General features: G+C 41.7%; 1 protein-coding gene across 1 annotated transcript in view; it reads right to left on the bottom strand.

The window, feature by feature from the left end:
* Positions 1 to 4211: 4211 nt before the first annotated feature.
* TMC5 (transmembrane channel like 5) overlaps positions 4212 to 21343 on the bottom strand; it is a 68595-nt gene continuing 51463 nt past the window's right edge. Inside the window, exons 12-21 of the mRNA XM_054589660.1 lie at positions 19152 to 19230; positions 18285 to 18382; positions 16848 to 16943; positions 13956 to 14031; positions 13658 to 13791; positions 11612 to 11785; positions 10470 to 10548; positions 5897 to 6001; positions 4969 to 5011; positions 4212 to 4353 (exon numbers count right to left, since the gene is read on the bottom strand). Coding sequence (XP_054445635.1) covers positions 4307 to 4353; positions 4969 to 5011; positions 5897 to 6001; positions 10470 to 10548; positions 11612 to 11785; positions 13658 to 13791; positions 13956 to 14031; positions 16848 to 16943; positions 18285 to 18382; positions 19152 to 19230 — 931 coding nt within the window. The 3' untranslated portion in view covers positions 4212 to 4306. The remainder of the gene's footprint in view (positions 4354 to 4968; positions 5012 to 5896; positions 6002 to 10469; positions 10549 to 11611; positions 11786 to 13657; positions 13792 to 13955; positions 14032 to 16847; positions 16944 to 18284; positions 18383 to 19151; positions 19231 to 21343) is intronic.

Below are 21343 nucleotides of genomic sequence, written 5' to 3'. Positions count from 1 at the left end.
GTAACGGGGAGCTACCTTGTGTGGATGCTGCATCTTGCTTTCCTGCTTCCTAAGCTGCATGGTTAAAAACCTCTAGCATGGCTGCCATGCGAATCCTCCCCCCACAACCCCAACTCCGACTACAGCCGGGGAAGCAGCTTGCCAGTTACATCCTAGGTTAAAATTATGCCAACCTTCTTGGTTAGCCTTGCTGACAGCAAAATGACCATCTTTGCATGTGAGGAATGAAGCTCTCCAGCTGTTACTGACATGCAAAATGACTCTTAATGGCCCTGCTCCTTGTTTCCCATCCCTCAAGGCTGCCCACCTTGTGGAGTGGGTCGAAGAATATCCTATATTTTTCTTGGGCACCCCAAGTTCTGGGTCGTGTTACAAATCTGCTTTGGGGGCCCTGGCTGTACCCCGTTACATCAATACAGATAAAAATCTCATCTGCTGTTTATTGGACTGCACGTCTGCTCTCAGGAGTCTAGAGATAGGTAACAATGAAGAGCTATCTCAAAAGACCTAAAAAAATAAAAATTCACTCTTTAATCCACTGATTAAACAACACTTATTTTCTTATTTGGAGACTGGTGTCTAAAATCTTTTGACAAGAATTTCACCAAGACATAAGTATTCTTTTTTATTAGATGCAAATTTCTAAATAAAATTACACATACCATTTTCTAAAGTGGAAATAGTGCTTCAACAGGACAGTAAACCACAGCTTTGAGGACAACAAAGGTGTGAGTTAATGAAATGTTACAAATATCCACTCAAACCTTTAGCATGGAGTGATAATGGTAAGGTTACTTGATTTCTTTGGTCAAGAATACTGACAATGACTTTATGTGTTCTATCATTAAACTTTATGCTCAAAATCTTATCTTCAAACACCAAGTATTAAGAGGCTGGATATCAGCTAGGCACAGTGTCCCTTGAGACATTTATCCATCCTCGACTATGGGGGAACTTGTTACAAATGCAAATTCTCAAGAGCCCATCCCAGAACTACTGAAACTCTAGGTGAGGCTCGGGATTTGTTTTAATAAACCCTCCAGGAAGGTCTGATACTTGCACAAGTCTGCGAAACACTGAGCTAGAGAAAACCTGAAGTCCTCAATTCTGGCACTAATTAGTGATGAGACCTTAGACATATCACTTAACCTGTGTGTGCCTAAGTTTTCATCATCTAATCAAATAGAAATTATGATATTTGCACTAATTGTCTTATAGCAATAATGTTATGAGGTTCAAATGATAAAAGCGGAAGTGTTTTTAAAAAATGTGTTAACCATATAATACTATTGCTATAAAGATAAACTAAGAAAAATGTGGAGATGCTCTAAAAACATACTACTCAGGGTGTGGTCCTCAGACCCATAGCACTAGACAGAAAGACAGACTCTCAGGCCCTCTCCCCAACCTCACAAATTATAATCTGCTTTATAATAAGAGCTCTGGTGATTAAAGTGGGAAAGGCACTGAGGATAGAGTAACACCACACGAGTGTAAGGCACTACATGTATCAGGCAGGTGCAGTCATGAGTAAAGCAGAGGGTCCTTCTGCTCCACACTAGAGTGCCTCTCAGTGGTCTATCTTGCAGGTGATCAGAATGGAAATGCTGTGAAAAAGTCTCAACTTGGAGAAGTTAGGGGGGTGCTGCGAAGTGCTGGTTACCATACTCAGAGACAATTCTTATTCATGCGCCGAGCTCTTCCTACCTTTCCTCAATTCAAAGATTATAAAAACATATGCCAGTCTGTGTTATTTTAGTCACTCCTTTTATAACTGAATTTCACAGAAAATCCTCTAATAGCCTCATAAGAAATGAACTAGGCCGTTCACTGAGGCCACTGGAAGGATCAGATCCTGCAGAAATTCAAAAGAGAGGCTATCCTTTTTTTTATACTTAAAACTGCAGAGGTTATCCAGCTTTCAAGTGACTGTTGGAAAGCATGAGTTACTTTTATTATTTTGAACAAATTAAAATAAGGATTGGAAGAGGAAGATGGGGCGTGTTCCCTGAAGATTTCGATGCCACATTATTAGCTCAGTATTTGCATGTTTAATAAGTGCTTTGGGTGGCTTTTATGGTCAGGCAAGTTTGGAAAGAACTAGTCTAGATCCGAGCTCAGTAGTTCTCAACCCTGGCTTTTTACTGAAACCATTTGGTGAGCTTTAAAGAAAAAGTGTGCACGCCTGATTTAGTTCTTCTAGAGTGGGGCCTGGGCCTGGCTGTTGTCGGACAGCTCCCCATGTGATTCAGAGGCAGGATTGAGAACCCTGTTGCCTATAGGGACCGGGGAGGGGGAGGGGGAGAGCTGGCCCCTGTTATGGGCTGAACTGTGTGGATTCAAAATTACGTATGCTGAAATCTGAACCCCCAGTACCTCAGAAAGTAACCATATTTGGAGATATGGCTTTTAGGCAGGTGAATGAATTTAAAGGAAGCCATTAAGGTCAGTCCCATTCCAATCTGCCTGGTGTCCCCTTTTAAGAAGAGAACACTTGAACACATACATGTGCACCAGAATGTGCACACACTGAGGACAAAACCATGTAAGGGCACAGCAAGAATGTGGCCATCTGCAACCCAAAGCGAGAGGCCTCAGACTGAACCTGAAACTGTGAACACCAACACTTTGATCTTGGGCTTCTGGACAACAGAACTGAGAAAATAAATTGGTGCTGTTTAAGCCTCCCAGTCTGTGGTATTTGGTTATGGCAGCCCCAGAAAACTAATATATCTCCTATCTCAAGACCAAGTGTTAAAAGCATTCTCTACCAAACACGGGTGTGAGGTCTACAGAAGATCTCTCTACTGTGTTTATAACTCCGGGATAAGCAGAGGCTTTACAGAAGTGGAGACCCGATGGGGGTGACTGGAGATAGAAACCCTTAGCATATGGTGAGTCAGCAAAAAGACACTTTCAGAGGGAGTTACATTTAATATAGAAGCCAGAGAAACACAAACAGGATTAAAAAGAGACAGAGTCGAAAAAAACATTTCAAAAATCAATACCACAGGCTGCCTTCACTGACCCCACAGACAAGTTGTGTCCCAATTGTCACCTGGGCTTCTCCTTCACAGCACCTATCACAATTATAATTATTGTTTATTAAGCTCCTGCCTAAATTAATCTGCTACAGTAAGCGTATGAGGGCAGAGACTGTCTTGACTTGTTCACTATCTTGTTCACCATTTGGCCCATATTTGTAAAATGAATGAATGAATGAATGAATGAACACTACTAGCAACCACTAGCAAAGATGATGCCAAAAAAAATTAATTCAGTTGATGGAATCAATTAATGAATAAATAAGTGAATTAAAACGTGAATCCATGACTGAACACTGATTGGATGGTTATGTTTCAAATGTATCTTAAATGTTTTCTAAATTTTCTAAATTCAGTTCCAATTAGATTTCATGACAATGATTTCTCAAGAGGAGATTCCCCTCACCTTGAGTAGTTTAGTAACTGCACCTTTCTGCTGGACCCTTCAGTTTTAAGTACTTGTGAATCATTCAGCATATCTGCAAAAGAATGCTATATATACACACACACACATATACCTATATATATATATATACATACACACACACACACACACACACACACACACATATATTCCTCACATACCACTGGTCTCATGATTGGCTCAACATAAGAGTTTGATGTTCATGTATAAAACACCATAGGTCAGAGTCCCAGTCCACACACTTTTATGCCCGTCCAATCCCAAAGATGCATGAACTTGATATGCAATTAAGTTCATAGATGAGACCTCTGGTTTATTTTATCTTTGGGTAACATGGGGATATTTTTAGTTCAAAGTCATGAACAAATGCAGGTTCCACAACTCAGAGGCATTACATCCCTGACAGAGGATCACAGTTTTATTCAGGCTGGACCACTTGCCTTAGCACCATTTTCCAAACCTTTGTTAGGTCTGGGAGATCTGGGAAGAGAGATTTTTAAGGACCAGTAATTCATATGCACATTTCTTAAAAACAAAATACATCATTCCCAGGTTATCTCTTCCCAGGATTTTACAAACTAGTTAAAAATATTACAACAGTCTTTATTAGACAATCCCAAATATTTTATGTTAAAAAAAATCAGCAATTCAAGTGTAAAATACCAACAGGGAATGGCCAATTTTACTTCAGTATTTACACTGTGGTCAGTTTCCACTCCTGACAAATGGCTTGAATTCCCTTTTGAGAAGCTCTGGAAGTCCTATGTGTTGTGGAAGAAGGTGTTCCATTTTTATCTTCTTTCCTTATTTGATTAGTGTCTGGCTATTACAATAAACATCAGGCCTTTGGATTATCTTCTTGAACTGACCGCCTAAATCGCAGGTCTGGATTTGACACAGGAAAGAGAAGTTAGCACAAACACACACTGCCCCATCTCTGCAAATTGGCCTTCAAGATTGCTCAGCTTCTCCTGCCTTCCTTCCCTTCTCCTTTTAAGCTTCTTCAGTCCTGCCCTTTGTAGTCCCATCATTGGATGCTGTCAGTAAGTGCTATCCCCCAAAAGATGAATTGTTTTTTTTTTGTTTCCTCCCCAGCACTCATCTCCCTTCTTGTATTAACCACAGGTTTTCTTTGGGAAGTCACTCTTCCCCTGTAGCCTATATGGTTGTTCCACCTGTATCTACAGATGGGGCCTGCAGCTCAGATCCGGCCATTTGATGGAAGAAGCTGATAAAGCTGTCTTGCAGTTATTAGGAAGAGGCTACTCGAGAAAGGAGCTAACATGGATAAGAATTGAACAGAAAGAAACCAGGTTCTTGTGGCATACTGTGAGCCCCAGCTTTTAGAACAAGAATTATTCTTGGGTTTTAGCTAAAGCCACTTTGGGATGGTTCTTGCAGTTGAATGAGTAATTGATACATGAACAATTCTGATACTCTGTCTTGGACTATGTGGTCTAGAGAAGTTAGATATTCTTCAGTATCAATTTGGTTACTCACCACAAGCAGCTTCATGTTCCCCGACATACAAAGGGCCTGGCTCCTGAAAAACAAGAAAACAGGCAGCCTCATCAGTGGAAAGTAATGTAGACTCCAGGTCCTGTTGCAGAGTCAGTAAGGTTTGTGGCCTCCCATGATTTTAAATTAATAGGTGACAGGTTAAGAACAAGGCTCAACCATAAAAACATCAAACATGTTTTGTATGTTTTAGGGACTGTAATTCCATTTATTTTTTCATTCATTTCACAGAGCATTTATAATTTGCCAGGTAACAGACTAGGACCTGGGGCTGCAAGGGTATAGACATGGTTCCTGCCTTCATAGGATTCAGAGTAGAGCCTCGAAATCCCTGAGTGGTGCCAGTAGTATTAATTACAGAGATAGAAAATGACACAGCAGTTTCTTCTGACAAGATCACAACTTCCAAAACTAGTGGCATTTGAATTAAGGTGGGTTTACTGTTTAGCTGTGTTTCCAGAACACCAAGGAAGCCAGCATGGGCTCTGGGGCAGTGATATGGCAATATCTATTAATATTATCATATGGGTGTCTTGTGGCTGAAATACATAAAATAATTATAACAAAAGTGTCGCATTGCACACTGTTTTTAGCACTTTAAAAAAACATGGAAAAACCCAAATGTCCAAATATGGACAGACTGCAACAATGTCTGGGATATTAAAGGGGCATTATGATACATGTGTCTAATATAGCCCCACTTGTATGAAAAGTAAATACACCCAAGCCCTGTAACAAGGCAAGGCACAGAAAGTGCTGAATGAATGAGCACTACTTTTTAAATAAAAAAATACAGAAATGTCTAAACATAGAAAGTGAAGTGTTCTTATGTGATACTGGTTCCCTGATGCCCTTTTCACAGGGAGCCAAGTGTGTGTCATGGGAATCCCAAGGCGGCCTCTAGCCTCACCTCCATGTCTCTCCTTTCCAGTGTGGAGGAGCTGAGGTTTGCTCTCTTCTCTGCATCCTGCAGCTTAGTCAACTTTTCTATCAGGAACATTTTATCTTTGCCTTCCTGCCAAGAAATAAAATGAAGATAAAAACATGGAGGATGAATGGGGATGTGGGGTTGAAAGGCAAAAGTTGGAAAGGTTTGTGTTTAGGCAGGTGGGGTCCATTGGATGGCTATTGCTGCCATGTTTTCTCTTGATGAAAGAAAATGAACATTTCATAGCAAAAGAAACATTTTATATCCTCCAAAGTCTCATGAAGTAGAATATTCTCCTCTAAAGCAATTCTCCTAGTAAGCTTGAGTAGCAGCTTTTCTAGCCCTGTTTCTAGAAGCAACTTATGTGACACTGGCTGAAGGCCCAGGACAAATGATTTATTTTATCCCTCTTCTTGGCATTCCCTCTGTCCCAAAACCCTGTCTGGGAAACTGCATTGCCTGGACCTGCCCTGTCTTCTCACTGAGAATGTCAAACCTCATAGCTATGCATCTAAGGACATCAAATATATTTCACTTGTCAAAGTGATCTGTGTTAGTGGAATAGACCCAGTTAAATAATTCCCTAGTTGGGATGGGGAAGAAAGGAAGAGGATATGCCTTCTCCAGGAGGGCGAGTCACTTTCCTGTGGATCTGTTGCAGATAAGAGAGTGGTATGTTCCACCTGTGTTGAGGTGGGCTAGCACGAACCATTGATGGTCAGTCCAGTCTAGGTCCATCCAGTTCCCATGTCCTTGGTTTTCCTTAAACTTTCACTCACTAATGTTAGCATCCACCATCTTGCTTGCAACAATTACTACTGTGCTATTTGCTTCGTCATGATTTTCTGTTCTCTGTGTTCCTTCTACATTTATTAATGGGAATTATTCTCTAGGGAAGAGCTGAACTTGGGAATTTTTATTTTTAACAAGCTCCTCCAGCAGTCTTGGATGTAGCTGATGTTTTTGGAAATCTCTCATATGCAGCAGCTGTTTCCTTATTCTAGAGTGAATTAGAATTACCTGGAGAGCGTGCAAAAATGCAAACCCTTGGCCTTTCCCCAACAGATTTTGACTCAGGGAGTCAAAACTGCATGTAGTTAAGAGTACAAGTTTTGGAGTCACCTGGTTCAAATCCCACCATTTACTAGTCCTATTACTTTGGGCAAATCACTTAACTCTGTAAACTTTGGATACCTTAACTTTACAATAGTGGTTTCAAGAAATGTATGTACCCAGAAAGAGAAATGAAAATTTAATACAAATTTTTGTTTATCACTTAGCACAATGCTAGGCATCATCTAAGTCCTCAATAAATGTTATCTGTTTCCATTATTAGATGGAAATGGGAAGAAAATTCGCATTTTTAACAAGCATCCAGAAGTTTTGATGCAGGTGGTCATATTGGGGAAGGTTGTTGCCATTCCTATTCCCAGCTTCTTTGTCTGGATTCTTTTGGAGACAATGTCCTGGTCTTTGTGGTCGTCCTTGGGGCAGGACCCCCAGGCAGGCAGGCCTGTGGTGATGTTTCTGGGGCCTCTCTGAAATGATGCCATCCAAATGCCTGCCTGCCTCAATAACAGGAGATTTTAGAATTAAATCCCTCCCGTGTTGAGATCTTCATAAGACTTGACCAAACCAGTTGGAATGCTGCATCAGAAATATATAGGTGATGTTTCTGGGGACAGGCAGGGAAAAAAAGCATAACTAACCCATGCCCTTCCTTTACACTCCAGAAAGGACCAAGTCAAATGATCTGAAACCCCAACGTTTCAAGCAGAGAGAACCCTGGAGAGTCCTGCTTTCCCATGTTCTTAGACATAAGAGCTCATGTCATGATTATGCTGGTATTTAGAAAAGAACCTTCCCAGTAGCAGTTAGTATCCCTTTGCCCAGACTGTGGTCTCTAAGTACCATTTCACCAGGACTCCTTGAATAATTAAAATAATGGTTGATTCCTGTTCTGGGACTGGAAATGAACAAGATGAATCCAGAATCTTACTCTTACAGAGAGCAAGGAAGCTATCAATGACTTCTGGAGTCATGTCAAAAGAACCCAGGAGCTAATTCAAAGGGATTTCCTCTAGCAAAGGAAGAAGCTATTTAAGCATAAACAAATGACAGTAACTAAAAGATGTCAAAATATACTTAAAGCCATAAATTCATAATGATAATTTTAAAATCCTCATTGGCAACATTTGGAAGGTTACTGCCTACAGTAAATTTAATAAATAGTTTAATAAATATGTCCAAGTTATCTTAATCCCAATACCTGTGAACACAGCTTTGTTTGGAAAAGGGTCTTAGCAAATGTAATCAAATAAAGAATTTGGGGATGAGATCATCCTGGATGATGGTGAACCCTGAATCCAATGGCAAGTCCATCAGAGAAAAAGAGAAACAGACACACAGAGAGAAAGGCCTTGAGAAGATGGGGGCAGAGGTAGGAGTTCTGAAGCCCCAAACTGAGAAACACCAAGATTAGCCAGCTGCCATCAGACGTGAGGAAAAGGGCATGGAACAGGACCTCCCTCCGAGCTTCAAGGGGAACCAGTTGTGCCGACACCTTAATTTTGGATTTCTGGCTTCCAGAATTGTGAGACAACAAATTTCCATTGTTTTAAGCCACCAAGTCTGTGGTAATTTTTATGACACCCTAGGAAACCAATACAGTAGGCATTTTGAAAACTGGAAATAAAGGGAAAGAATCGTGCATTGTTGGGGACTGCTTTGTGTGGTATCAGAAACTGTAGTCCTGCACAATTGAGGCCTTGAAAGAGGCCTATAAGTCTTGACCAGAACACCGGGAATGTAGGAGGCAGGCATGATCCGATGCTAGCACTGAGGGTTCCCATGGGAAATCAGGCCTGAAGAATGCATTGTACCTTTTGCAGCTTGCTTTGCTTTGCATAGTTCTGTTAATATAAACCAGGTGTTTAAGCTCCAAACAGGAGTAAATCCTGAATTCAGGAGCCATGCCTTGACGACCATCTGCCATCTGGTGTCAGCATGTCTTTCAGACCCAGACCTGAGGCAAATCTCTGTGTTCCTTCAATTGTTATCTGTGAATCATATCTGTTTCCTGTAAATATAGCCTTTAGGTATTGATTGATAAGCTTTGCATGCATGCTATATACCCCTGCACACATGGATTCCAGTAAAAGCCACTTTAGGGAAGGGTTCAGTGCATTCTCCACTAGAGGGAATCGCCACCCCCCTTTCCTGCCAGACAGATTGTGTCTGGGACAACTCATTTCTTCATCCGTGACCAGAAGTACACCATGGAATGGGACTTCCCCTCAGTGCATTGATTTTGCCTTTCCTTTGTGAAGTGTATTTCAAGGTAATCAAATTGTTGGTGAGTAAAAATTCTTCTTTAATAGAAGAACCCCAGCTAATAAATGCAGAAGAAATTTAGAATTAGAATATCACTATTTTGTAATTCCCAATGAAATACATGGATCTTCTAGGCAATAGTCATCAAAGGCTGCTAAATCCATTAGAGAGTGAGGCTGATGGGGAGCTTTATGATGGATGGGTCAGGCTAACAGAGCATGGACCCTCTGATCACTCTTAACATCACACTACAAAGACAATCACATTTTATCCCTGGCCAGTGTTGCTCAGTTTGTTGGGTGTTGTCCCACAAAGAGAAAGGTCATAGGTTCGACTGGGAGTTCAGTTCCTTGTCTGGGCGGGAAGGAGAGGCAGTCAGTTGTTTCTCTCTTGCATCGATGTTTCTCTCCCTCTCATACTCCCTCCCTTCCCCTGGTGGTTTCAATCTGATTAAAATAAATAGTAAAATGTTTTTTAGAAAGACAGTCACATTTTATATCTCAAATGCTATTAAGAAGGGCATAACACCATCTATGAAGTATTCTGGCTAAAAAGTTGAATCTGGATCTACTTGGGTCTCTAAATCTCACCAACAGTTTACAAGAAATAAAAAGTAAAAATAAATATGCCAAATACCACCACAGTGTTGAAAATCTGATATATCCAGAATGTAGGAACTATTACAAGACAATGACTTGGCTTCTTCCACAATAAATGGCACAGGAAGAGAGGAGTGAACAGTTATAGATTTAAAGGCATATAAGAGACACATCAACTAAATGCAATATTTGGCACTTTTTCAGATCCTGATTTGAATAATCTTACTGTAAAAAAGATACTTAATGGGACCATTGTAGAAGTCTAACCATTGACTGGATATTAAATGATATTAAGGAATTTTTAAGTTTTCTTCTGGGTGTGATAATTGGTATTGTGGTTATTTTTTTTAAAAGGTCTATATATCTTAGGCATATACAAGTTTTGCCTAAACTGGTATAAAATGGTATAAAGTCTAGGATTTTCTTAAAAATGATCTGGTGATATGCAGTGAAGGGATAGTGGCTAGATGAAATAAGGGTACATAATTGTTGATGGTTGTAGGGGTGGGTGGTAGGCAGGTGGAGATTCACTGTACTAATTGTGTTTTGGAATATGTGTGAAAATTTCCATTATAAAATGTTAAAAAGGGCAAAGGATAACAGAAGTGTCCAATGGAACTTACATTAATGATCTGTTCATGGAGCAGTCTGATCATAATCTTCCTTCCCTCTGTGATCTGCCAGTAAAGGTAGGTGATGATTCTGGAAGAGAAGAAAAAAAGAATGGCAGACACTTTTGCCAGTGTTTGGCAGGCTCTGAATTATAACTGGGTGCAAAGGAACTGTAATATTTGCTTGAAAATGGGTTTTGGCCCAACGGTGTCCCTGAAAAGTTGTGTCTGACTGAGTTATAGGTTGAATACATTACAGCAACGCTTCTCACCATTCTGCACATGGAATCACCTGAGAGGTAGTAAAAAGACTCATGCCATGGCCCCTCCTCAGATCAAACCAGTTGAGCTCTTCTGGGCGTGGGGCCAGACATCAGTATTTTTTAAATGTACATGATTCTAATGTGCAGCCAGAATTTATGAATCTGGACAGTTCTATTCAAATATCAGTGTGATATGCATTTCCTTGGAATTTGTTAAAATGGAGATGCTGATTCTGTAGGTCTGGGATAGGGCCTGAGATTCTACATTTCTAACAAGCTTTCCAGGGAATTAGAAGTTTGAAGGAGCAAGACACTAGGAAGACTCTCCATTTTAAAGAGGCCAATGGCAACTTAGTGTTGGGGAAGGAGGGCCTGGCTGAGAGCCATGTGTCTTTCCATATGAGGAACCACAATCTCAAATACCATCAGGGCTGGGCTTCCAAAGAGGGGCTGCCATTAGTCAGCCACGCGAGTTGTTCATGTGGGAAAACGAGCCCAGTCCTGGCAAATCTACTCTTTTCACAAGAAGTTAGAAGTTGACCTTTTTCTATTTGAAAATGAAAATACACTATCCTATGTATCAATAATGATCAACTGATTTTAACATCACAATCTCAGGAAGAATCACACATATAATTATCCTAAACATTCTCATATCTATTTTTTCATTTTATTTTCTCTTAAGAAGGACAGAAAAGGTATTGCTTTCTTCATAAAACAGGCAAAAAAAAAAAAAAGCTAAGATAAGAAAATATGAAATTTTTTTTTTAAACTCAGGGGCAGAGTCAGGATCATCCAAAACACTGAGCGATGCTGCAGCCCTTTGCTTTTCTACCAACCATCTGTATGGCTGTCCACACAGTAAAGTGTTTCCCAAGGTGCCCCACTTACAATACAATAAGGGTGAGAATGAAAAAGAAGTGCACACTTCCGATGAGGTTCTGGTAGATCCAAACCACCCACAGGTAGCCAGGCCTTTTACTCAGGGTGTCGATCCAGCTGTAAATGGAGTGAATGAAGAAGGGCAGTCCTCGAAATGGGCCACAATCAGTTGATGGTTTCAATCTGATAAAACAAGGAACAGAAAAATACCTCTAATGTTTGACTCTGGTCTGGTTTGTTCTACAGTCAAGGTGTCCTTTCTGGGCTCTGAAACCAGCAATTCCTGCCTGCTTACCCCCACCCTCGCTCCAAAGGAAACTCTCCTTCTCCCAGCCTCAGCTGGTATATTTTATACTCATGACTCACACTTCTGAGGACCAGCTCTTGGACAGGCGTCAATCCAAAGATGAGGCAGTAGCCTCTGTTGTACCTTGGCTCAAAGAAATGGTCTGGGGCAACCAGATTCTCTTTCTCGGGAACTTGAACCAAGACATATGAAGAGGTGACCCTGCAATCTATGGGACCTGAAGTTGTGGCATGATGGCCATGTGCAGTTAGTTGTTATAATCAAACAGAAATTAGAGGACAATAAGGAACTGATTAGGAAGAGACACAAGAGAGTAGCAAGGGCAGCTGTGTAACAGAGTAGCCTGCCCTGAAGCCCCTTGAATTGCCAAGGGTTCCAGTTCCATATGTATCCTAAAAATTAACTTCTTTGTTTGTTTATTCCCTCATTCATTCATTCATTCTAGGTTTCCTTGAATTGCCAAGGGTTCCAGTTCCATATGTATCCTAAAAATTAACTTCTTTGTTTGTTTATTCCCTCATTCATTCATTCATTCTAGGTTTATCGCACTTGTACCAGGCACTGCACTAGATACTAAGCCCTGGAGAGTCCATAGTAAAAAAAGACAGACATGGTCCTTGCCCTGTGCAATTTATATTCCAGTGGGAAAGATGGGCAACCAATGAGTAAACAAAGATTCAAACAAAGGCATTTCTGACTGAACAAGGAAACGAAGAAAAAAACTCGTCTGAAAGTAGAGGTGAAAGTGACAGTAGACAAAGATAGCCATGAGCGTCAGATGTTGGAGACGACTTCTGAGCCAAGAGCCAGAGGGTGGAAAGAAGGCCCCCAAGCAAAGGGAGTGGGGAGAGCTCTTCAAATAGAGCACCCTGCTGCATGTGCAGAGCAGCTCTCAGAGTCCCAGTAATGGAGGGAGAGCTGTGTGGCCAGAGGAGGGCGGAGCCAATGGGCATCAGATTGGAGAAGTGAGAGAGAGCCTGGTCAGACAGGGCCTTTCAGGTTATTTAAATGCAGCTCTGTTCTCCAGGTGGAGGAACTGTCTTTTCTCATTCTGGGGAAGGCGAGGCAGCGGTGCCAGTCGTGATGGGGGGCACCTAACTCAGACACATTTCCTTCCTTGGTGGTAGTGTCTGTGGGTTAGCAAGGAAACTTGGGGTTAGAGCACCATATTAAGCACATCTTTTTACTGGTGTTTTGGCATCTGGGGCTTTTCTGACTGCCATCCCCTGGGCTAGCCTACAAAGCAAGTCTTTCATTTGCAAACCAACCAATTCAGAGCCTGCATCCCACCTCCCAGCTCGTCTATCAAGTATCACACCACGGGCCACTATTCTCCTGACCTGCTCACCCGAGGGCCAGGTTTCCTGCAACTCCAGACAGACCCAATGCCCCAGAGCTCGCTGACATTTTTCAAACTAGCCAGTCCTAAACCTGCTTACCTTGCCTGGCCCATTCTTTCCCATGGAAACCACAGTAAAGGCTCTTGCCCACCTTTTCCCATTGCTCCTTCTGCCTTCTGAACTATAATGGTGCCTTCCCATGTGCCTCCTCCACCCTTTGTAGTGTAGTGTCCCCCCTTTTTGGGGGAATCTGTGAGCATAACAAACTCCCTTTTCAGAGGCAGTCATCTCCTGATTTGCTGGCCTCATATACCTTACTAATTATAAAACCTACATTTTAAAGCACTCACCCACCCCAGCCCTAAGACCTCATCTCCTACCTTAACTCCTAAGACAGTTATCTCCTACCTCCAGATGGTGATCGCCAGGGTGCACAGGACCCCAGTGAAGGACGGGAAGAAGAGCAAGAAGATGAAGAAGGTCATCATCTGTGAGGCCCGCCAGGCTTTGCTTGGAGGCTGGAAATTCATCATCAGGCTGATCTGGAGGGAATGATGCACCAACCATCCGTGAGCAGGCAGAGGGACCCCAGCCAGACACGGGCTTCCTGATACCCTTCCCAGTTCCCCCATCCACACCCCACACCCACCATAGGGTCACATGTGACTGAGTCAGGCTGATTGGTCCCAACTTCAGAATGACTCACATTTTTGACGTAAAACATGATGAAAAGAGTAACCATTTGGATAAAGGGCAGCAGAGGGCAGAAGAAGGTTCCAATCCTATGAGGGAAAGAGGGTGAGTGTCGGAGATCAGAGGAGACAAAGGGAGTGGGGCAAATGTAGGGTGTGGGGGAAGGGAAAGAGGATGTTATGGACTGTACTGTGTCCCTCAAAAATTCATATATTCAAGTTCTAACCACAGTACTTCAGAATGTGACTGTTTTTGGAGATAGGGCCTTTAAAGAGGTAATTAAGGTAAAATGAGGTCACTAGGGTGCATCCTAATCCAATCTTCTAAAAGAAGAGATTAGGACACAGATACACAGAGGGAAGACAATGTGAATACACAGGGTGAAGATGGTCTTCTACAAGCCAAGGAGATGGGCCTCGGAAGAAACCAACCCTGCAGACACATTGAGCATGGGTTTCTAGCCTCCAGAACTGTGAGAAAATTACTTTGCATTGTTTACACCCCCTAGTCCATGTTTCTTTGTTATGACAACCTAATAAATTAATACAGAGGGAGACTGCTTCCACCCCTGCAAACCAGGAAAATTCACACCATATCCAGTATCTGCAGCTACTCTCTTCCCAAAGTCTCTGGAAAAGAGATTTTGCAGAGAATCCCACCCACACAGCCATGAAAACACCAGAGGTCTGTCAGCAAGCTGTAACCTAGGTGTCCCAAATGTGGAACTGTCTCCCGCTCCCTCCAAGGCATTCAAGGTCTGCAATCTTTCAGGGACAGACATTGAACGGCAACGAGTTACAAATGAGAAGGCATTCCCTCTTCAGCTCTCCTCAGTGCTCCTGAGCCCAAAGGAAGAGCTCTGTTTGGTGCTAGAATTTCTTCCACTCCTAACACTTGCCAATCTCCCATATTGTTGAAAAAAGGATCAGGCTTTAGGCTGAGACTTGGCAGACAGAAGCATTTAGCTAGAATTTGATGACTGCTTGTGATGAGACTGATATTACATTTCAAACTATTGGCAATGTCTGTCAGATCACACTGGTTTTCTATTCATAATTGTAAAATAGAGACTCCTTTAAAATGTATTTAAGCTAAAAAAAGGCAAATATTTTTAAAAATAATATTAAGTAAAAAACAGTGCAGGTGATATGTACATATACCAATAGTAGGTAGGCTGATGTACAAAAGACTGAAGTTGGAAAACTGCACCTCACCTCAAACTCTCCTCACCTTATCTCTACCATCATCCCTAACATCACTCAATTTGTTATTATATTATCTTCTTTTGAAGCTCATCATCAAAGGCAATATTCTAAAACCCACAGAGGTTAAATCTAATAATTGCCACTGAGAAAGGAAATGATATGTGTATTTTCAATTATGCTTATTTATAACTTATTAACAAAAGCCTTAAAGGCCCAGAAGTAATGATGGCCATCTCTGATTGTAAATTTTCCCCCACTTATAAAACATTTCTGAGTCAGATACTCACTAAGCACTTAGTTCCTATTCCTCATTATATCTTCACCTAAACCTGTGTAGTAAGTACTATTATCTCTTCCATTAACAGATTATAAAACTGTTATGAGAGTTTAAGTCATTTGCCCCAAAGGCTTCTTGGTTAGTTGACATAATGTGGGTGAAAAGCTTTTATAAACTGCCTAGTTGCCAGGGGTGACCTGGCTGTGTTCAAATAAATGTATCACCTAAACTACACGAAGAAAAAGCCCTCACTACATTTAAAAATAAATTCATTGACATTAGTGAGTTATTTGCAGATAGCTAAAAAACTCAGGGCAACTTTAAAGAGTTAGAAAACAAAGTACTCTAGTTGTATGGCATATTGAAGATTGCAAAGTGGTTTTCATATATCATCTGATTCAATCCTCAAAACAATTCAAAGGCAGGTATTATTATGTGCATTTTACCGATGAAGATACTGAGGTTCTGAGAAGCTCAGTGACCTCACTGAGGAGCAGAGCCAGCCCCAGAAGCCAAGTTTCTCTGTTATAGCCACCTAATAAACTAATACAGGAGAAGATTGCTTCTAACTCCAAATCCCCTACTTTCAAATTAGCAACACCCCAACAGACAGAATCTGGGAATGTAATATACCATACAGAATTCTGGCCTTCATTACATCATGTTAAAACAAATAAAAATGATGGCTGGTTATAGATTTGAGTTTCTAGGTGAGCTTGTCAAAAATTTGATGCCACTAGCCAGCTAGCCTCCATACACACGTGCACACTCACAGGCACACGGGCACATACACATGCACATCCACAGCTGCCGCAAGAGGTGGCAAGCCCCAAGGGCCACAATGACCCCATCAGGTGTTACGTCAGTGAGGGAAGCAGGCCAGGTATAAGAAATAGACAGCCCTCCTGCCTTTCTTCTGTCGACACATCAATGCAGAGTAAAATCTTCTACCATAAGGGCAACAAGAAATGGCAACTCTACGTTTGGAAGATAACAGTTTGAGGTGGGGACTATGACAAACTGGAGGTGTTAGCCCAGCTGAAGACCCAGCCAATTGTTACCAGAATGGGACATAGTCTAGATCTCTCCTTTTTTGGAGAGAAGCCAGAAATTTAAAATTTTATGTACAATCTCCTGATTTTTAAATATTGGCAGCTAATTTAAATTTTTAGAAAAAGCACTGTGAAACAAGCAAAATGCACTTGCAGGCTAGGTGCATCCTGGGGGCCTCCAGGTTGGGATTCCTGCTCTACTTGGATTCTTGCTTGAAATCCTTGTAAAGGAAAAGGGACAAAAATTCATGATTCTCAGACTGGCTGGATTTGGTATAGCCCTTGCAGCTTTAAAAACAATAGATTCTGGGACTTGCCAACCAAACTCGGAATCCACAGTCAAGCAGGAACCAGAAGATTCTCAAACTTACCACACCAGAGTTTGTGCATAGATCAGTTCTAGGACATTCCTGGCAATGTCAAACTCCTGTAAGCCAAGACTTGTGATAAATTGCATCCCAATGATTCTGTGAAAACATACTGAGTTTAGGACCTGAACCATCAACTCCTTATTTGAAAAGACTCCCCACAATCAACAAAGGAGACCCTCACCAGTTTGGAATAAAGTCATAAATCCTATTGCAAATTTTTGAGAAGTTCCAAGTATAAGCATGTTTTTGAAGAAATAATCGAGGGAATTGAAAGAAAATGGGGTTGACCCAGTGCATTCAAATCGGGCTGGAAGACACAGCTAAAATTGTTTTTAAAATTCTAGAGAACATTTCTTACCTTTTATTTGTTTTCCCACCTATTATCTTGTTTACACAACTTTGGCTTCTCAAGCCTTTTTTCATGACCAAATAAACTCCGTCCCTCCAAACCAAATAAACTGAAAAAGTTTTCAATTTTGGGGGTTACTGCTGTTGAGTTAATGGTGTTTTCCTGTTTCCAAATCCACAGGGAAGAAAATGAGTTCCCACTTATTCTGAGAAAATGTGAAACCACTTATTTCTGCACATAGAAGAGTCTCCAAAAAAAGTGCTGTCGACACCCCCGCTCCCCAAATTTCTCACCTTTATGTCCACACCCCAGACAGAAGCTAGGATAAGTGAGTCTGGGCAGACAGAGTGAGAAATTTTGTTGTTCAACATATCCACTGAGGAAAGGATCAGCATTGTGTCATGCTGTCTATCACTGTGGCGGCTTGCAGAGATATGTAAATGTCTATAAGGAATGAGATGCTCATCATAGCACTAAGGAATGAATGAATGAGTGAAAGAGGACTACAGGCGGGCTAATGATGACACTGGCTCAATTCTGCACACCTGGGTTCTACACTAAAAATTGGTACATTAACTAAATTCAATTAAATGAATCATGAGATAAATCTGTATGTACTGGCATGGAAAGGTGCCAAGGCATTGTTACTAGGTTAACAAGAGCAAACTCCACAATGATTTCACAGTGGGATCCCATTGTTGTCTTTGATAATTATATAGTATACACACACACACACAAAGCAGTGTGTAGATAGACAAATCTGGAAGAATATACACTAGAATATTAAAATTATCTATGTCGAATGAGATCTCAAATGGCCCTCAGTTTTTGTTTTATTCTAGAACTTTTTTTTTTTAAGGGAAGGTTAGAAAGGGCCAAATGAATGAAAAGAACTTTGACAACAGGACTGTCAGGTCAAGGTGAAACTTCAGTTGATTCAGAAGAAAACAATATCCCAAAGGACAGTGGGCAGATTTAGAACAATGCATTCTTAAAGAACATTAGGGACCCATACTTCCTGCTCAGTCAAGACAGTGGCTCCAGTTACAACCCAAGCTACTAATTACTCAAGGCGGACAAATACTTACCTCCTCAGGAACTCCCCCAGGAAGGAATCGGCTAAAGAGAACACAAAATCCATCAGAAGGAGCCGATAGATTTCCTGGCCAATGAGGGTTTCCCAACACTGGAAGGCAAGCAAGAGTCAGGATATGGGTAGGGACTGTTGCCTCCCTTTTCATCTGTTCCTGGCATCCTGTACTCAGGCATGGCTGGTGGTTCTGTCTGACAGAGCTCTTGGGTATCCAGAAAAGCACTCTTGGCAGACATGCATCATTAGGCCTAGTTTGGTTTCAGTGTGTTTATTCTTTCTCTGTGACACTTTTTCTCCAGGAAGCGTTGTCCTCCATTGCACCCAAACTTCCTCTTCTCATTCTATCTCCTTCAAATGCTTTTCCTCTCTCTCCTATGCCCTCTGTATCCCATTTCTCAGCCAGAGCTAATCAGTTTCTTCAGGAGAACAGGAGTCATCAGTAGCTAATAATGCCTCTACTCCTTTTGCTTATTAACCTTATGAAAAATCAGTTAATATCTGCTCACCTAAGAAAGTAGCCTAGAGGTGTAGCAAGCTATCACAAACTGGAAGGTTTTGAATTGGTCCGTTCATGGAACTGGCAGTCGGTTACTTCTGCAGGAAGCACCATGAGCTGAGGGACTGAGTGAGAGCTTTTAAATTTGGCTGAATGAAGGAGGAGAGGGAAGCTTTGGATTCACAGCTCAAGAATGGGTGGGTGGATGGATGGATGGATCGGGAAATGGATGGACAGACAGAATGACGTGATATTTGCTCTAATATCTTGAACAGAAACTCTTCAGAAACTTGAGAAACTTGCTTCCTCCCTGGTTGCCAAAGTCTAAGAAACCAAAATTAAGACAAAACAGCATGAAAATCTTACCTTTTCACCAGCCAGGGCCACAATGTTGAGCCAATAGTAACATAGAATTCCAATGATTGATATTTTCAAAATGATGTTTCTGAAAAACAGAAGAGGAAACAACTATCATTACTGTTAATGGCAGTCATTAGTGCTGCTTGCCAATATTTCCTTTTGAGCACAAGGTAGGATGGAAATTCCTGCCCCCTGAGGTTAAGTGGGGCCAGATAGCCAGTTCTGGCAAATGGGTTGTGAGCAAAAGTGATGTGTGTCACTTTGTGTCCTTGCTAGGCTGGAGCATGTAAATGCCAGTGAGACACTTCCCTCACCCCAGAACTTACTGCCTTCCCTCTGGAATGGCCATCAGCAATATTCTCGAAGATTGCCGCTCTCTCAGCCTGGATCCCTACATGACTAACAACATGAGCAAACCACCCCGCTGCCAGTCCACAATGGCCCTGCAGCATGAGCAAAAAATAAACTTTTGTATTTAAAGTCACTGAGATTTGGTTGAGGGGAGAAGTTTGTTACTACAGCAGCATGACCTAATTAATTCTGACTGGTACACCCTCTTTTGCTGTATCTTAAAATGATCTGATTTCACTTTTTTTAAATTGTTGTCCAATTATAGTTGTCCCTATTTTCCCCCAATTACTCTCCCTTGCCCTACCTACCTCGCCTCCCACATTCACTCCTCCCTGTCCGTTGTCTTTGTCTATGGGTCCTTTACACTGATTTCACTTCTTACTATAATAGTAACCTATTCTTTGGGTGCTACCATAGGCAGTATGTTGTGTTAAACACTTTATTAAATCACACCTCTTAATCTTTACAACTCTATACTCAAGGAGGTAGTATTTTATGCCTACCTTACCAATGAGGAAACTGAAGCTCAGAGAGATAAAAATAAGTTGTCAAAAGGTTACACAGTTTGTTAAGGGCAAGACAAAGATTCAAACTAAGCACATGTGATTTCACAGCCTCAGTTCTTACACCAGGTATTTAAATGAATACCTTCTGGTTTTAATGGGGCTTCAGGATTGGTGTGTCAAGAATCATGTCACTAGACCAGTAGTTCTCAAAATGTGGTCCCCAGACCAGCAGCATCAGCATCATCTGTAAACTTGTTAGAAGGATAAATGTTTGGGCCACACCTCAGACCTATGGAATTGGAAACTCTGGGAGTGGGGCCTAGCAGTCCCTGCAGGCAATCTTGGTGCTTACTGAAGGCTGAGAACTGCTATGCAAGGCTCCTTTGTGTAGGAAGGGAATTAGATGTCTTTTTTAATGCCAGATCCTTAACCTCTTGCCCACTGCCTAGCCCTATTATGGCCCTCGATATTTACTAGATTAATGCCTTAATATGCTGTGATATTGTGAGTTATTAGAAATATATATTTGATCCCTGGCCCCATTTCTAGCACACATCTCCTAAAACCCTTAGAATTTTTTAAGTGAGGAGAGCAATAAAGATGTCTTTCGTTGTGTGAAGGAGGGACTTTTGGAAGCACTGAGAAGGTTGGAACTTTCAGTCCTACCTCCTGACCCCTGGGGAGGGGAGAGGGGTTGGAAGTCGAATGAATGTCCAGTGACTTAATCAACCATGCCTATGTAATGAGGCTCCATAAAAAGTGAAAGGGAGAGGGCCTGCAGCTTGTGGACTGGGGAACGCACGGAGCTGCTGGGGGAACGATGCGCCTGGGGAGGGCATGGAAGCTCCACGCCCCTTCCCCACACCGTGCCCAAGGCATCTCTCCACCTGGCCGTTCCTGAGTCATCCCTTTGTAATTAATTGGTGAGCTAGTAAGTAAAATGTTTCTCTGAGTTCTGTGAAACGCTTGAGCAAATTAATCTGACCTGAGGAGAAAGGAGTGGGAACCTCCAGTCTATAGCTGGTAAGTCAGAAACACAGGTAACAACCCAGACTTGTAACTGGCATCTGAAGGTGCCAGGGGGTGAGACAGTCTTGTAGGACTGTGTCCTTAATCTGTTTAATCGCCAGGTAAATAGTGTCAGAACTGAATTGAATTGAATTTTCAGATACCCAGCTGGCATCAGAGAACTGCATGGTGGTGTGGGGAAAACCCCATACACACTAGAGTTGGTGTGAGGACTTTATACACTCATACACTGCAGTATAATTCCAGGTTAAACGTGAAAACACACTCTTCTCAGCAAAGATAAATCTTACCATAGCAGAAAGACAGTCTATT

This window comes from Pteronotus mesoamericanus, unplaced genomic scaffold (assembly GCF_021234165.1).
Source record: "Pteronotus mesoamericanus isolate MK-2021 breed Mesoamerican mustached bat unplaced genomic scaffold, CSHL_Meso_final scaffold_167, whole genome shotgun sequence".
Lineage (NCBI taxonomy): Eukaryota > Metazoa > Chordata > Mammalia > Chiroptera > Mormoopidae > Pteronotus > Pteronotus mesoamericanus.
This window is presented reverse-complemented; position numbering and strand designations above follow the sequence as displayed.